At 43.0% G+C, this 18905-nt stretch overlaps 1 protein-coding gene across 1 annotated transcript in view; it reads right to left on the reverse strand.

Annotated features, from left to right (window-relative positions):
- Nucleotides 1-18905, reverse strand: part of YJEFN3 (YjeF N-terminal domain containing 3) — a 267519-nt gene that overhangs the window by 230953 nt on the left and 17661 nt on the right. The window contains exon 2 of the mRNA XM_068271272.1: nt 16915-17236. Coding sequence (XP_068127373.1) covers nt 16915-16970 — 56 coding nt within the window. The 5' untranslated portion in view covers nt 16971-17236. The remainder of the gene's footprint in view (nt 1-16914; nt 17237-18905) is intronic.

Consider the following 18905-nt stretch of genomic DNA (forward strand, 5'->3'; position numbering starts at 1 on the left):
CACTTTCAAAGTCTTAGAGCTTAATGGCTTTATTGCATAGAGATAACAACTGGAGTTTCTTAACTCTTCCTGTACTGGAAACAATTAGACTGATGTATATGATCTTAATGTTTTATTTCTTAGCTGTACTACACATACAAATCATAATATCATACATTTTTTTTCGCTTCAGTGTCTCTTTAATGATTAGCCTGAGGAACTAGAATCTGTTTTGGAGGCACCCACTGTAATAAAACACTTAAAACCAGTTTATAAAGGAGAGGAAGTGTTGATCTTACCTCTCCTGAAGAAAGGCTAGTAAGACTGGGATTATAAAAGTTATTAAGCACAATAATGGACAACACATTTCTCTGGACTTCACCCGCTTCATCATGTCTGTACAACAACAGTGCCTATTAATTGGGGCAACAAACATGGGCGCCTCATTTGTAAATGATTAGCATGTTTGCCTTTCAGCTTTGTGGTCCTAGGTTTGATTCCCACCAGGAACAATATCTAGATGTAAGTTGTCCTTCCGTTTGTGTGGTTTCCCCCATATGCTCTGGTTTCCACGCACATACAAGAAGGTTTATTTCCTCCCTCCTCCTTTTCCTACAGTCGGTAGATACACTGAATTGTAAGCCAGTTTCAAGGGGCACTATAGCGAATTAGCTAATTTTTCAATAACAGACACAATAAAAACAAGTACGCAGTAGAAGTGTAAAAAAATGATAAATAATAAGCAGCACCATCACAATAATCATTTATTCAGGAGGAAGTCATAACTGTTGTCCCCCTCAAGAAAATAAGCCGATTGGCACCTCTGTTGCTAACTATCACAAGCGACATGATGCCCGCTGAATAGGTGATTATTGTGAAGCCTCCGGTTATTTTTTATAAATAAAAACCTGTATACGCTGTATATACTTGTTTCATTATTTCTGTTAATTAAAAATGAGCTAATTCACTGTAGTGTACGGAACAGCCAGTACTGTGATAAATTCAATGTACTTTGTAAAGCTCTTCAGGAAAAAAGTGTAAGCACTATATACAGTAAATAAATATTTAAAATACAAAGGTGGTAAAGAAGGTTAATTACATTACTAACAATGGTTACCAGCACATCTTTACAAGCCACCCTTGTAAGGACAATTTCTCGATATTGATTTTTAAGTCTGTTTAAAGTAAGGTTAATTTGATCATATATATTTTACAGCAAAAGCAATCATTATGGGAGCCAGAAAACGAAAAGATTACTATAGATTTTGTGTACCTTAGTAGAATGATCTGCTTTATAAACCAATATTTATTGAGTGTCTCCTGAATCATTGGCTTCTTATTTTCACTTATATGAATGCTTAAGGTGGAGCACCAAACAAAATGTTTTAGTTTAATTTTGAAAGCAAGGGAAAAAAGTCTATTTTTAACCCTGCCAGGGAACTGGTTCAGGGAATATATATCCTTGTCTTCAGCAGAAATTCCTTCCTGCCCTAGAAACCACTGTCCTATACTCCTCAGCAGTGTGGCCAATCCTCCTCTCTGTCACTCTATCCAATGATGATGGGCTTCTGGAACATCATCAAGTTAAATGTTGATGTCCAATAATTGGAATGGATGGAGGTTATGCCCAAGTTCCAACAATGTAGAATGCACGTAATTATGTCTTCACTAGTGAAAGAGCATGGTGTTGTTTTCTTCTCCCCTTACCAATTTAGCTAAGTTTTAAAAGTAATGCAAACTGCATCATAAAAATGTATACATTTAATGAAATGTAACACAGACCCGGCCATGCAAAATAGAGATTATTATGTCCCAAAATATCTTATTGAAACTTTGGATGCCTTCTTGGACTGATACAAGATTCTGTGATGATCACCAGGGATTCAGCATCTTGCTTGAACACATTTAGTAATGGGAGATTCCAGGCATCATCACCAAGGATATACAAAATTAAATCAATGAGGAGGAGGCTGGAGAAAGAAGATGAGACATGAGAATATAAAACGGAAAACCCCTGAAGTATTCTAGCAACATTAGAAGACCAGAGGGACAAGGGACAGAATACATTTTCAGTACAGCTGGAGTGCTCTATTCAATTAAAAGTGTAAAATATTTTGTGTGAGTGTTCTTATTACCTTTCACAATGATAAGCAACCAGGGAGAAAGTGGTTCCATCTTCCATTTTCACACTGGCAGAAGTTTACACTTAAGACAAAAACCCTACCCTAACTAGGTCAGGAAAATGTCTGAAGAGTAGAGTTGGGCCGAAAGGTTCGCCTGCGAACGGTTCCATGCGAACTTCAGTGGTTCGCGTTCGCGTCCCGCAGGCGAACCTTTGCGGAAGTTCGGTTCACCCCATAATGCACATGGAGGGTCAACTTTGACCCTCTACATCACAGTCAGCAGGCCCAGTGTAGCCAATTAGGCTACACTAGCCCCTGGAGCCCCACCCCCCCTTATATAAGGCAGGCAGCGGCGGCCATTACGGTCACTCGTGTGCTGCCTGCGTTAGTGAGAGTAGGGCGAGCTGCTGCAGACTGTCTCTCAGGGAAAGATTAGTTAGGCTTAACTTGTTCCTGTCTGGCTGCATACCTGTGCTGTGAACCCACCACTGCATACCTGTGCTGTGAACCCACCACTGCATACCTGTGCTGTGAACCCACCACTGCATACCTGTGCTGTGAACCCACCACTGCATACCTGTTCAGTGAACCCACCACTGCATACCTGTGCTGTGAACCCACCACTGCATACCTGTTCAGTGAACCTGCCACTGCATACCTGTTCTGTTCAGTGGACCCGCCACTGTATACCTGTTCATTGAACCCACCACTGCATACCTGTGCTGTGAACCCACCACTGCATACCTGTTCTGTGAACCCACCACTGCATACCTGTGCTGTGAACCCACCACTGCATACCTGTTCAGTGAACCTGCCACTGCATACCTGTTCTGTTCAGTGGACCCGCCACTGTATACCTGTTCTGTTTAGTAAACCCGCCACTGCATACCTGTTCTGTTCAGTGGACCCGCCACTGTATACCTGTTCAGTGAACCCGCCACTGCATACCTGTTCTGTTCAGTGGACCCGCCACTGTATACCTGTTCAGTGAACCCGCCACTGCATACCTGTTCTGTTCAGTGAACCCGCCACTGCATACCTGTTGTGTTCAGTGAACCTGCCACTGCATACCTGTTCTGTGAACCCGCCACTGTATACCTGAGTTTGGTGTGTCAGTGTGAAGCAGTACCTTAATTACACTACCTGATTGATGTATACACATGCAAGATGTTTGAAAGCACTTTAGGCCTGTCATTTAGCATTCAATGTGATTTCTGCCCTTAAAACGCTGCTTTGCGTCAAATCCAGATTTTTCCCCGGGACTTTTGGCATGTATCCCACTCCGCCATGCCCCCCTCCAGGTGTTAGACCCCTTGAAACATCTTTTCCATCACTTTTGTGGACAGCATAATTATTTTTTTTTTTCAAAGTTCGCATCCCCATTGAAGTCTATTGCGGTTCGCGAACTTTAACGCGAACCGAACCTTCCGCGGAAGTTCGCGAACCAGGTTCGCGAACCTAAAATCGGAGGTTCGGCCCAACTCTACTGAAGAGCTCCCATAGCCATTAAATTGTGAAGGTTAGGAAGATTTGTTGCACTCAATCCCCTTGCATGGCAAGTTGGCAACTCCATCCAATGCTTGTAGGATGGTGAAAACAGCAGGAGACCGGCACACTCAGCAGATCTCTTCCTGCTTTCCACCAGCCTCTGTTGCTGGGTACAGGGACTGGTCAATTCAGGTACGAGGACCCTGTGACTTTTATCTTTTAACTATGGTATACTTAAAGCCTACAAATATTCTTAGTGTTAAATATGCATGACAGCTTTACAGCATATTCAGCAACTAAGACAACTTCTGCACTGTGGTATCTCAGACAATATGCTGAAACCGCTGCACCAGATCAGTGGTTCAGGTGCCACAAATGCTTGAAAAAGAGATACATCTCTTGTCAATTCAGTAAATCAAGTGCCCAGCAAGGTGCAATTTACAAGGCTGCCATCAGGCCCAAGGAAGGGAGGAAGGGAGGTCCACAGTTTTATATAACGAGAGGTGGGGAAAGGGGAGCTGGGAAAAAAGGGCGCAGGCAGCTAGTGGACAAAAAGGGCGCCGCCATTCACTCCCATAATAAATAACGTTTAATGGGCGCCGAGTAGGAAAAAAGGGCGCCGGAGCTAAATAAAGTTTACAAACGGCGCCCGGAGCTAAATAAAGTTTACAAACGGTGCCCGGAGCTGTTTAATGATTTATAACTGAGCTTGTGTTCATTTACGTTTATAAAATGCACCGTGCCGAATAACGTTTATGAAAATACTAAATATATTTATCTTATTTAAATAATTAAAACATTATTTAAAGTTTTATCCCTTACTGTTTTTAAAACATTATTCACAAAACAAAGCGATCAGTACGTAATGTAAATTGGAATATATTTTTTCATTTAAAGTTTTATCCCTTACTGTTTTTAGAACATTATTCACAAAATAAAGCGATCAGTACGTAATGTAAATTGGAATATATTTTTTGCATCCATAATTAGTAAAACATTATTATCCACATAATAAAGGGGGGTCTTAGGTTTAGGCACCACCAGGGGGGTCTTAGGTTTAGGCACCACCAGGGGGGTCTTAGGTTTAGGCACTAACAGGGGGGTCTTAGGTTTAGGCACCACCAGGGGGGTCTTAGGTTTAGGCACTAACAGGGGGGTCTTAGGTTTAGGCACCAACAGGGGGGTCTTAGGTTTAGACACCAACAGGGGGGTCTTATGTTTAGGCACTAACAGGGGGGTCTTAGGTTTAGGCACCACCAGGGGGGTCTTAGGTTTAGGCACCAACAGGGGGGTCTTAGGTTTAGGCACCAACAGGGGGGTCTTAGGTTTAGGCACCAACAGGGGGGTCTTAGGTTTAGGCACCAACAGGGGGGTCTAGGGGTTAGGGGTAGGTACAGGGAGGGTTACTTAGGCACCAACAGGGGGGGTCTTAGGTTTAGGCACCAACAGGAGGGTCTTAGGTTTAGGCACCACCAGGGGGGTCTTAGGTTTAGGCACTAACAGGGGGGTCTTAGGTTTAGGCACCACCAGGGGGGTCTTAGGTTTAGGCACTAACAGGGGGGTCTTAGGTTTAGGCACCAACAGGGGGGTCTTAGGTTTAGACACCAACAGGGGGGTCTTATGTTTAGGCACTAACAGGGGGGTCTTAGGTTTAGGCACCACCAGGGGGGTCTTAGGTTTAGGCACCAACAGGGGGGTCTTAGGTTTAGGCACTAACAGGGGGGTCTTAGGTTTAGGCACCACCAGGGGGGTCTTAGGTTTAGGCACCAACAGGGGGGTCTTAGGTTTAGGCACCAACAGGGGGGTCTTAGGTTTAGGCACCAACAGGGGGGTCTTAGGTTTAGGCACCAACAGGGGGGTCTAGGGGTTAGGGGTAGGTACAGGGAGGGTTACTTAGGCTCCAACAGGGGGGGTCTTAGGTTTAGGCACCAACAGGGGGGTCTTAGGTTTAGGCACCAACAGGGGGGTCTTAGGTTTAGGCACCAACAGGGGGGTCTAGGGGTTAGGGATAGGTACAGGGAGGGTTCTGTGTAAGAGTAGGCTTAGGTATAGTTTTAGTAAAATTTTAGTAATAATTACTAATGTTTTACAACACTTATTACGAACGTACTTATATTTATATCATCGTTATAAAGAATATTTTCAGATTTTATTATAAGAACAAACCATAAATGAAGGTTATTCACAATAATATACAATTATAACAATTAAACATATATTATTGTTTTTTTAATAAAAGTAATTATAAGTTTAACTTTAGAAACAGGGAAGATTAACGTTTTCACAATTTCCGATTTTATAAACATTATTTAATGATTTATAATTTTGTTAAACTTTATTTGTAAACAAAATATAGCACACTATTTTTATAAACCCTATTAATGATTAATTATTATTTAGAGTTTACACCCCGCGCCCTTTTTGTCCAGGCGCCCTTTTTGTACGTACGCGGGGAAAGGGGCAAGACAAGCTCTGCAGTGTACTGTGTTTAAGGCCACACCACATTTTGAGGAATTCTGATGTGGCCCTGCTAATTCATACAAAGTGTACAGCAGCCTTTTTACATTTTAATGAATCAACCTTTATTTAGCCTTAGGAGAATGGGGTTTGAAATAACTAAAATAAATGAATAGGTAAAGAAGCCATATTCATTTCCTTGTGTGCTACTTACACTGGCCCACAAGGATTAATAATAAATGCTGCCCTGGCCACTGTGTTCAGGCCTTTGTTCACTTTGTTGCTACTCTCTAAGATCTCTGAAGGATGATGAGAGTTTAAGTTCAGTAGCATCACCAGTAAATCAGTGATCAGACAGTTGCAGCACAGTTAGCTTGGTGCATAAGTTTTGAGTTATAACTTTTATTTTTGGATAATGCAAGCTTAAATATAAAGCAGAACTATTTGCATCACCTTTCCAGGGCTGCCAAGCTTCAAGAATATGAGGGTTAATAGGTGCTAGGAGACAGCCTTCAGCTTAAGAACAATACAGAAGGTGTTCATTCACACATGCTCCTAAGCCATAAATCGTGTCAGCTAAAATCATCTTCTCTGGATATAGTTAGTCCCTGATGAAATGATCAGAAGCCTTTTAAATAAGCTAATTTTTGTAGATTAACTCTACTGTCCTTAAGGCTTTCAGAGTAAATGATTTAATAAGGCATCTCTAGAGATATCCAAGTATCTCCATTGGGCATATCATAACAGATCGAACAAAGCTGGACTAGATTTTAAAACATTTCTGATATAATGCAGGAAAAGACAGGTCCCTCTCCTGAGTCATATTAAAACATAGCAGAGGCAGCTGAAAGGTCAGCAAACTAGTTGTGTATTACAATCTTATGCAGGCAGCTACAGTGAGATTTTTTAAAATAAACTAAAGCTGCCCTAGATTTATAGGAGGAAAAAAACATTGATGTGGATGTTGCATCCAATGCACTACAGACCTGAACAGCTCAGACTTTGTGCACAGCTTGGGTGTGTTGATTGATGGGGAATTAACCCTCCTGGCGGTTTGCTAAAAATCCGCCAGGGGGCAGCAAATCGTTTTTTTTTTTTCATGTAGCGAGACAAGGTCTCGCTACATGATAGCCCCCCAACCCCTCCGATCGCCTCCGGCAATCAGAGATCCCGTTCAAAGGAGGGCTTCCCCCGTCGCCATCGACGTCGTGACGTCAAAGGGGACTCCGATCCACCCCACAGTGCTGCCTGGCACTGATTGGCCAGGCAGCGCACGGGGTCTGGGGGGGGCGCGGCAGCGGCGCGACGAATAGCGGCGGATCGGCGGGTAGCGGCGGCGATCGCATTGCACACACAGCTAGCAAATCGGCCCAGCGGTGCCTTCCGGCAGCATAGCCCGTGCTCAGCACGGGCTTACCGCCAGGGAGGTTAACTAGTTAACCACTAAGGGTTTTCCCCTTAATCTCCCTGGTGTTCTTTCCCCAGGATTTTTGTGCAAAGTTTTTCAATTAAAGTCAAATAATTTTCAAGTATTTTTTTTGTAATCAATTTATTTTTTAATATTGAAATCAATGCAGGTTATTGTATTGAATTCAATCAAAAAAATATAGTTTGCCACCAGATGTTGATGACCCTGAGTGGCCCTGGCGTCATCAACACCAATTGCCGGGAAACATGTACTGTAATTGCTGAGGGAGAAGCAAATATGCCGAGGGACATGGAAGAAGACATTGGGGAAGCTATAATAGGTACACAACGAGGGATCAGCATGCCAATGATGAGTATAGGTTAGCCAGGCATAGTTACCCCAGTATAGGTAGCCAGGTATAGGTTCCACAGTATAGGTTTCCCAGGTATAGGTGCGGCAGTATATGTTACTCAGGTATAGGTGCCGCAGTATAGGCAGCCAGGAATAAATGTCCCCAGTATAGTTAGCCAGCTATAGGTGCAACAGTATAGGTTAGCCAGGAATAAGTGTCCCCAGTATAGTTAGCAGCTATAGGTGCCACAGTATAAATTAGCCAGGAATTAGTGTCCCCAGTATAGGTAAACAGCTTTATGGGCTCTCTTCCCTCCCTACACCCTTTTGTTATTTGCAGCGGGCCTGCGGCATTCCTGACCCCCCCCCCCCCTCCACTGATCATTAATCTATGACTCCATCCCTCCTTATCACCCTCTCCTTCCTGATCCCTTGGTGGAGCTGTGAGTACAGAATGGGGAGTTTTACTCACTTAGGGCTCTCTCCAGCGATGATGCATATTCTCCTCTGCGTCCAGCTCTGGGATACTGTTTACAGTACCGGGGATGCAGCTAATGACGTCATCAAGCCGTGTCCCCGGGACTGTGAACAGTAGCCGGGGTTCTGGATGCGGAGGAGAATCTGCGATCATCGCTGGAGAGAGCCTCGGTGAGTAAAACTCCCTGTTCTCAACTCACAGCGTCGCTGGGGGATCAGGAGGGAGGGTGGGGGGGGGGAGAGAGGGAGGGATGGATGGATGCATTGATTGATGATCGGTGGAGGGAGGTGGAATAAGAAATGCCACACTAGGGGATCATGAGGGAGGGGAGAGGGATGGATGATCTGTGGAGGGAGGGGGCAATTAGGAATGCCGCCAGCCCGCCACATTGCTCTGCCCCGCCAGCTCTATGGGCTTCCTTGGGACTGATGGATGCGGGTTGGCACACTGTTGGTAGCTCAGATCGCTACCCACAGTGTGCTGACAGGCATCCATCAGTCCTTGGGAAGCTCACAGAAGCAAATGAAGCAGAGCCAGCGCAGAGCAGCTAGAAATCTCCCTGGCAGCATGGACGAGCCTGACTCATCCATACCGCTTTAAGCAAGTTTTTTTCTAGACCATTTAGGCTTTCTTTGGGTGGTACATTTTGCTAAGAATTATTTTATTCTAAATGCATTTTAATGGGAATATTAAGAAAAAAATTGCAAAAATGGGAGATGTATGTATTTTTGTATGTGTGTAATATACAGGTCCTTCTCAAAAAAATTGCATATTGTGATAAAGTTCATTATTCTCTGTAATGTACTGATAAACATTAGACTTTCATATATTTTATATTCATTACACACAACTGAAGTAGTTCAAGCCTTTTATTGTTTTAATATTGATGATTTTGGCATACAGCTCATGAAAACCCAAATTTCCTATCTCAAAAAATTAGCATATCATGAAAAGGTTCTCTAAATGAGCTATTAACCTAATCATCGGAATCAACTAATTAACTCTAAACACCTGCAAAAGATTCCTGAGGCATTTAAAAACTCCCAGCCTGGTTCATTACTCAAAACCGCCATCATGGTTAAGACTGACGATCTGGCTGCTGTCCAGAAGGCCATCATTGACACCCTCAAGCAAGATGGTAAGACACAGAAAGAAATTTCTGAACGAATAGACTGTTCCCAGAGTGCTGTATCAAGGCACCTCAGTGGGAAGTCTGTGGGAAGGAAAAAGTGTGGCAGAAAACGCTGCACAACGAGAAGAGGTGACCGGACCCTGAGAAAGATTGTGGAGAAGGACATATTCCAGACCTTGGGGGACCAGCGGAAGCAGTGGACTGAGTCTGGAGTAGAAACATCCAGAGCCACCGTGTACAGGGGTGTGTAGGAAATGGGTTACAGGTGCCGCATTCCCCAGGTCAAGCCACTTTTGAACCAGAAACAGCAGCAGAAGCGCCTGACCTGGGCTACAGAGAAGCAGCACTGGACTGTTGCTCAGTGGTCCAAAGTACTTTTTTCGGATGAAAGCAACTTTTGCTTGTCATTCGGAAATCAAGGTGCCAGAGTCTGGAGGAAGACTGGGGAGAGGGAAATGCCAAAATGCCTGAAGTCCAGTGTCAAGTACCCACAGTCAGTGATGGTCTGGGGTGCCATGTCAGCTGCTGGTGTTGGTCCACTGTGTTTTATCAAGGGCAGGGTCAATGCAGCTAGCTATCAGATTTTGGAGCACTTCATGCTTCCATCTGCTGAAAAGCTTTATGGAGATGAAGATTTCATTTTTTAGCACGACCTGGCACCTGCTCACAGTGCCAAAACACTGGTAAATGGTTTACTGACTATGGTATTACTGTGCTCAATTGGCCTGCCAACTCTCCTGACCTGAACCCCATAGAGAATCTGTGGGTTATTGTGAAGAGAAAGTTGAGAGACGCAAGACCCAACATTCTGGATGAGCTTAAGGCGGCTATCGAAGCATCCTGGGCCTCCATAACACCTGAGCAGTGCCACAGGCTGATTGCCTCCATGCCACGCCACATTGAAGCAGTCATTTCTGCAAAAGGATTCCCGACCAAGTATTGAGTACATAACTGAACATAATTACTTGAAGGTTGACTTTTTTTGTTTTAAAAACATTTTTCTTTTATTGGTCGGATGAGATATGCTAATTTTTTTGAGATAGGAAATTTTGGGTTTTCATGAGCTGTATGCCAAAAACAATAAAAGGCTTGAACTACTTCAGTTGTGTGTAATGAATCTAAAATATATGAAAGTCTAATGTGTATCAGTACATTACAGAAAATAATGAACTTTATCACAATATGCTAATTGTTTGAGAAGGACCTGTATGTAGGTGTAATTTTACTATTTGGCTACTAGATGTCCCCCTGTTTAATTCCCCCTGTGTAATGTGAACACAGGAGGAAGTAGTGTGTATATGTTTTACTTTCACTTTATCAATGACCACAGCATGTCACGGATGGACTACTGCAATGCTCTCTATACAGGCCTTTTAAATACAGACCTACAACCCCTGAAATTAGTACAGAATGTCAATCCTTTGCTCACTCCACTGGCTACACATAAATTGGAGAATATTCTTCAAGATTAGCCTATTTTAATAATTATTCCGATCTTTACACAATTTGGGCCCTGCATACGTGAAGGATTTGTTGCAACTGCATAAAACCTTTCACAATCTTACATCAAAAGGATTTTATAACTTGGTCATTCTCAGAGTCCATCTCTAAACCTTTGGAGCCAGAGCGTTCTGCTATGCTGCACCTACACTTTGGAACTCCTTGCCACACCAAAACAGGACACCTCTGTGGTAAACCTGTAATATGACTACAGTGTCCTGTCTTGTACAGTTTGATGTCTATTGGGTACGTTTCCATTGGTGCGGTGGCCAAGCGTTTTTAACCATGTCAATGCTGGTGTGCTTTGTACATTGTTTTGACACAAAAACGCATGCAAAAACACATAGAAAAATGCATGGCAATAACGCATGCGTTTTTCCTATTAAATACATTGTATGCGAATCGCATAGCGGTATGCGAATTCTGATGGCTCTGCCATGCAGATTTTTTCTGCACAGAAAAACGCTAAAAAATCCTGACAAGTGGAAACAGTCCCATCCACTTGTATTGGTTATGCGAACCTGCATGCTGAAAACGCATGCAGATTCGCTCTAGTGGAAACGGGCCCTGATGTATTATGTTTGTTTAATGGTCTATTTGAATAGTAGTTGTAGTGATTAAGATTGGTTGTTGATGCTGCTTGATATATAAAGCGACTGTGGAGGACACACGCTATTGTGTCTGTAGCCTTGCTACTTTCTCAACAATGCCCTTAGATAAGACAAGGACAAGCAACTTCTGTAGTTAAATAATAGCCTCTGATAAGACCCCTGTGATCTAGACTTCTCTGGAAGCTTCTCTGTATTGTCTATAAGGGTCCATTCACACTTGAAGAAGCAAGCGTTTTGCGTGGGTGATTTTACCTCAATTATCGCAATAAAATCACTGTACAAATTCACGTTTCTTTGAGCGATCGCATTCAGCGCTTTATTAAGCACTGTATCGCGATTGCCGATGCTGCATGCTACGCGTTTGGCAATTGGTGCTAGTCGCAAGTCACCCACGATCGGCGCCAATCACGGCAGTGAAATCACTGTCACATGGTTAATATTGTGCTAGCACTTTAAGAAACGCTAGTGCTTTGGCAATTAGCGGGAATCACCTACTAATCACTCCAGTGCAAACGGGCTCTTAAGGTGGCCAAACATCTGGCGATATAGCGGCCGATCAACCATCCAATTAAATAATTATTATTGAATTTGATGGAAATGTGGAAATAAGTGCCACAGCAAGAATGCCCAATTGAAGATTCAACCGATTTTGGGCCAGCAGGTGAGATTTGAATGCATGGGCACTGGGGGCACATAACATTTGAGGGTGGGGGGACAGAGACCAAGGCTGGGTCACAAGGTCGATTCCCGAAATATTTCATTCTGAAATTGATTGGGAATCGGCCTGCAGTGTATGAGCAGCCAACAGATCTCTCTCTGATCAGATTCGATCAGAGAGAGATCTGTCTCTTGGTTGATCTGCCTATAAATTGCAATATGTATTAGTGCAAGGTTAGCTGTGTACAGGGAGAGAATTGTGCTGAACTTTTTGGTGTGCAGATCTGCTGTATTTTTTAATGGAGTTTTACTGCTGCTTGTTGCGTTGGGACAGGGCTGTATGGACATGAGGAGAGGGAGAGCAAGACAGGAAGTATGAGAGGACCACTGCATGCTGTGAGAGGTAAATGTAAAAGTAGTGCCTGTGTGTCCCTGTGCACTCTGCACGGGGAAAAATGCCACTGCAGGGAAAAATGGCAATACTTGAGGGTGGGGGGGGGGGAGTGGACATGAGGGGAGGTGGGCCCATCAGAGTTTTGCTGGAGGGCCAAGGAAACTGTAGCTACACCCCTGAATAACTAATTTCAAATCTATAACCTCAGCCTTTGCCTCTATCATTTAGATTTTTGGAATAGCGCAGGAGGGATTCATAGCATGGAGTATTAGAGATGCCAGGCTCTGATGCTGATCCTTTAGACCAGCATTCTCATGTAACTCTGAGGTGTTCAATGTTCATGGGCATCCAAGTCTGGATTTTGTGAAGGCCAGGCACGTTTTGTATGGACCTTGTTTTGAACAACGGGGCATTGTCCTACTGAAAGACACAGGGCTTTTCGAAAACTGTTTCCAAAAAGTTGAAATCACTCAGAATGTTTACAATCTTTATGGATGCCATAGCAATAAGATTCCCCTTCACTGGAATTGAGGGACAGTCAGTGAATAAAACATTACAGCTGGCACCATGTATGCAGACACACTGCTCTTACCTAGTATCCATCAAAGTCAGATTCATCATTCACACTGCCAAACAGTAACATGTGATTTATTATTCTACGGAATCTGTCTCCAGAGCTACAAAGTTCAGGGGCTATAAGTAAAGTAAATACTTCATATTGGGTTTATGGGTGCTATGAATGAACTACTACACTTGAATTGTTATTGCTCTTAAGCTGCGTACCCACCTGGCGATTTTCCTGATTATTTTCCAGACGACTGGAGATTTTCAAACGATGTTGCAAGGTGGGTACAGGCGCACGATCGCGAACGTTGCCTAGGGTCGCACCGATGACGACGAACTGCCGCCTAGGGATTGGATCTTTGAGATCACTGATGACACAGCGCAAAGTACCGCGATTGTGAAAGTCTCGCTCACGCTGCCGTTTACGTCACGTCACCTCGTGCTTTAACCCGCCGACAGGAAGAGGAGTCGATGACGACCGTCGTCAAGGAGAAGTCGCAGGAGCCGTCGGGTGGTGAGTACAAAGCTTGAGATATTTCCATTTCACAATGACAGAACTACTGGTTGACCAGAGCAAGTCTAGTAGAGCATAGATTTGATATAGACAAATGTGCTGGAAAAGTGGCCCCCTACGAAATTTATCGAACTCTTGTGTATGTCAAGTGCTACTACCACCGGCGTAACAATAGGGGATGCGACCCCTGCCCCTGCGGAGGTTCCGCTCAAGGACTTTTGGGGGGCAGGAGGGGTCACAACATAAGAGGAGCGCGTGGCCGCAGATCGGTGGGGAGGGGGGACATTCCCCCCCCCTCACCTTGGGCGCCCCTCTCAGCGCTCCCCTCCTGTAATCTTTAGTGACAGCGGGCGGGCAGCAGCGGCGGCAGGCAGGTCACATACCTCCTTCGCCCCGGAGGTCTCCCATCAGTAAGTGCTTCATGTCACTTCCATGTCACAGGGGGGCCCGGGGATTTTTAGTTACACCCCTGGCTACTACAAAGGTTTGTCTGAGCAGATAGCATAGTTGTTTGCTTCAGTTCATGCATTTCTTACTAGTATTGTCGATGCAAGCAAAAGCATCAATCAGGAGAATTTCTTTACTACTCTCGCAAGGCTTACGCAAATGGAGTAATACAAATCCATACCTTGCACTGATGAAGAGCATATAACCTGAAACGGCTGTATGTGTGCTATAAATCAGTAGGATACATGGAATGATTTGCATAGTTCCCACTCCCATAGCTCCCACTCTCCTGCAATGATACATTATAGATCTTGTCGCTAATTGTCCCCCAATATATAGTAATAAGTCCATAGTTTTTAGGGAGAGACCAGTTACCCTGTTTCCCCAAAAATAAGCCCTAGCATGATTTTTCAGGATTTTTGAAGATGCCTGAATAATATAAGCCACACTCCTGAATTAAGCTCTAGTTACAGTTTATAAATAAGCCAATATAAAGATTGTCCAGGCAGCTATGGTACACATCAATTGACAATAGAATGCAGCAGGACAGATGGACCCTTTAGTATAGAAAGCAGACAGACCCAAAAGAATCATACTCTGAACACCCCCTAAGACTCAAAACAATAAGGATTGGAAAATGCTGCGCTATGGTAAATGTAGGTTTTTGTAAATGGAAAAAGGAAATAGAGTCACAAGTCATGATGGAATTCAGGGTTTGGAGAGTTATGATGATGTTCCAGAATGTGATGACATGACTATATTAGAATAAATGTTAATTTTGTGTTTATGATTGTTGTTCATGGAAGAATAAGATTTCCCCTGAAAATAAGCCCTAAGCCCTTTTGAAGTAAAAACTAATATAAGTTAACTGAATGTTTTCAGAGTGTGGGAGGAAACTGGAGTGCCAAGAGGAAACCCACAGAGACACATGGAGAACATACAAGCTCCATGCACTATGCCACCATCTAAATTCAACAATATCATTGGGCCTCCTTTGGTCCCCTTTCTCAAAGACATGAAAACGTTTCTATATAATTTTTTCTAAGGAAAAGGGAACCCTTAAAGAACTCAAAATGTTATTGTTTTGGTAGAATGCAGTAAGGAAAAACTATCAATATTCAAACTCATTATATATCTCTATTTACCTGACTTTAAGAGATACTTGTAGTGAAAATAACAAAATTAATAAAATTACTTATTTTTTACAATATTTATTATAAAGTATTTAGTCAGTGCTTGCCCATAGTAAAAACTTTCCTCTCCCTGATTTACATTCTAAAAATCTATTATCTTTAGTCTTGCCAGGTGGTCTGTACGGAAGGTTTTTTCCCTTACCAGTTTACTTTAATGTGTGTCTCTCCTTATTTGTTTATTTCATGAATTAGCTCTCCTTATAGCTGAGGAGAAAAATAAGGTGAGATAATTCAAGAGAAAAAGCTTTGTGAATCAACCCCTTTATCTGCTCCCAGCTTCTGGAAAATGGCATGACAGCAACATGTAACCCATTCATTTCTATGGAAAGGAAGTGAGGTGAGCTAGAGCTGAAACATAACAATTGTGTAGAGGAAGTCCAGGAACTGAGAAGACAGAGGCTCAACAGGCACTTGTCCAGTATTTTCCTTCTACACTAAGGCACATTCCAACATTTGGTTTCAGTACAGCATCAGGCAAGTGCAAGGGGTGGGAGTTAGATGGGTGTATTTTATATTCTAAACAGTTAATCTGGTGCTGCAAAGACTTAAAGAGAGAAGACCACTTATAAAGTTCTATAGCAAGAGAGTGGAATCTTGCCACTTTTATTTTTTATTACCGTTAAAAAAAACAAAACAAAAAAAACACTGATAGATATGACCCACCTGTATCTCCCAGAGATGTTTATTTCTTGGGTAAACCGACACTTAAAGGGGTTCTTTCGCGAAAAAAGTAGGCAGTTAAAAAATGTGACAGATGACAGGTTTTGGGCCAGTCCATCTTTTTAAGGGGGATTCTCAGGGCTTTCTTTGTTTTCAACAGCATTTCCTGAACAACAGTTTAACTGCCAAAATAGCAAGATACCAGCCGGCCTCCCTAATCACTTGCACACTATTATGTCAGTTAGATTTTGCAACTGTTGTTCAGGAAATGCTGTTGAAAACGAAGAAAGCCCTGAGAATCCCCCTTAAAAAGATGGACTGGCCCAAAACCTGTCATCTGTCACATTTTTTAACTGCCTACTTTTTTCGCGAAAGAACTCCTTTAACCTTACATATGCAGTGGATTCACATAAACATTGTCTCAAGATGTATTTATGCCTTTAACGGCAGCGGTAAATAAATGGCAGCTGATAAATGGGTCCAGTTAAGCTGCAGGTAAAGTTGGTTATTTTCTTATAGCCTGGAGAGTCACAGATCAGTTGACACAACGCTCTGGTTTATGAGCTCCCCAAGTGCACAGCGCAATTATTCCTTTCTATGACACTTGTAGAGTAATTGTCTTGCTGTGCTTTTTGTCACGACGGCTCGGGGTGATGATGATAACACCTAACTATTGTATGCTATAATAAGGCTGTGTATGCCATATATATATATATATATATATATATATATATATATATATATATATATATATATATATATATATATATATATCTAAATACTTTGAAAATATAAATATTCATTTTACACTGAGTGATAAAACAGTACATAATGAAAGTCTTAGCAAAGCTGTTCTAGAATGGATTGTATACCCACACCCTAGTGCTTACCTCCTAGCAGTAAACCTCTTAATTCAGCAACAGTGATTTATCTAGACAGAAGATGACATTTGTCTTACCTGATGTATCTTAAAGGTTCCTGTCCATCCTTGTTTTCAAACCCTGAGTTGCTCATTTTCCTGCCTCCTGGCTCCCTCAGTGTGTCTTGCTGTCTAGCTGTACACAGCTGTGTCTCTGTGAGGCTGTGTGCAGAGATACTGGGAGATGAACCAGCCAGTCAGCAGCCAGCAGCACTGTCTGAATTCCAGCGGATTGGATCTTCCTTATCAGGTACCCAGTGCTCATAATCATTTAACCCCCTCCAAAGAAAATTCACAGTATGGTTGATGCCTTCAGCAGGAAAGCGTCTGCTGCTTATACTTAATACGTGTATATGAGACGCTATAAAGGGACATGGAGAAATTGGATTAATGAGGATTTCATTCAGTGAGATTTGGTACCATAGAATCTGACAGATGGATTATTAGCCATTAGTTAGCTGCATAGTGTAACTCGTTGTAATAAGAATTAGGTAAAGGGGATTAGTTCATTTCCATAACTTTGGGAAAACCCTTAAATGTCACATTAGAGAAAGAAGTGCCCTCATTGAGAAAGCTTGTGAACTAAAGCGTATTCTTAGAATGGTGGCATTCAGTGTGCGCGGAGAGAGTTGTCAGTTTTGATAAGTCAAGATGATTCAAAAGATCAGGAAAACATGCTCCACTGCTATGAAATCTCAGCCATCTACCTAATTAAAGTAGTACTACTATCTGGCCATACACTGGCCCGATTTGCCGCAGTTTCGACAGCAGATTCGATCACTGAGATCGAATCTGCTGCCAATCGTTCGTGCTACACGCCGAATTTCGATCCATTTCGTCCGATCCCGTCCATCGCTCCGTGCGGAAAATTACCGTCGTTCGCCTGCGGGTAGTTCGAGTACCCGGCGACAGAGGCAGTAGAGCCGCATACATTACCTGCTCCGCCGGCACGACTACCCCCGGTCACCGCTGCTCCGTGTCCACGCTGGTCTCCGGCATGCTTCAGTTCCTCCTGTCCGGCAAGAAGTTTAAACAGTAGAGGGCGCTATACTGTTTAAACTTCCTGCCGGGCAGGAAGAAGTAAAGCATGCTGGACCTGGAGACCAGAGCGTAGAAGACAGCGGAGACCTGGGGACTGGAGTCGCGCCGGCGGAGCAGATAATGGATGCGGGCATGCGGGTGGGGGGAGCGGCGGCAGCACCACCACCACCACAACAACAGATTGTGAACGGTTTCAGGCTGAAATCGGTTCACAATCTGTGTGCAGTAAAGGTAGCCATACGATCCCTCTCTGATCAGATTCGATCAGAGAGGGATCTATCTGTTGGTCAAATCTGATGGCAAATCGACCAGTGTATGGCTACCTTTATTCTAGTTGGCCATCAAATACACTCCATCTTTGGATTAAGATCTTCTATGGGTCCAATGGAAAAGAAAATATAAGATTGTATATCAACTCTCCTTATAAAACAAGCTAAAGGTATAACAGTGCAAGATGTAGCCAAACTGAAAGTGAAATGACATCAAAAGGTAATATACAGTAACATACAGTGCATCCGCAAAGTATTCACAGCGTATCACCTTTTCCACATTGTAATTGTTACAGCCATATTCTAAAAGGGATTTAATTCATGTGTTTCCCTAGAATTCTACACACAACATCCCATAATGACAATGTGAACAATGTGAACAAAGTTTACTTGAGGTTTTGTCAAATTTATTAAAAAGAAAAATTTGAGAATGCACATGTACATAAGTATTCAAAGCCTTCGCTATTAAAGGAAAACTATCAATTAGCATGGTTTTTTTTTCAATTGAGATGGGAAATGTTTGGGAAGTGCTGCTAAGTACTGATGTATACATTTGAATTCTTATCTCTTTGTTTACTATTATCTAATTCCTTTCACACTTTTCTAACAGAAATTCTGATGGCAGACTGAGCCATGAGGGGAGGGGGAATTCCCTCACAGTGCATATGTTAACTCTGTGTGTGTGAGAGAAAGCTCTGCCTGTCTCTGACTGAGCTCTCT

Source organism: Hyperolius riggenbachi, chromosome 1, assembly GCF_040937935.1.
Source record: "Hyperolius riggenbachi isolate aHypRig1 chromosome 1, aHypRig1.pri, whole genome shotgun sequence".
Lineage (NCBI taxonomy): Eukaryota > Metazoa > Chordata > Amphibia > Anura > Hyperoliidae > Hyperolius > Hyperolius riggenbachi.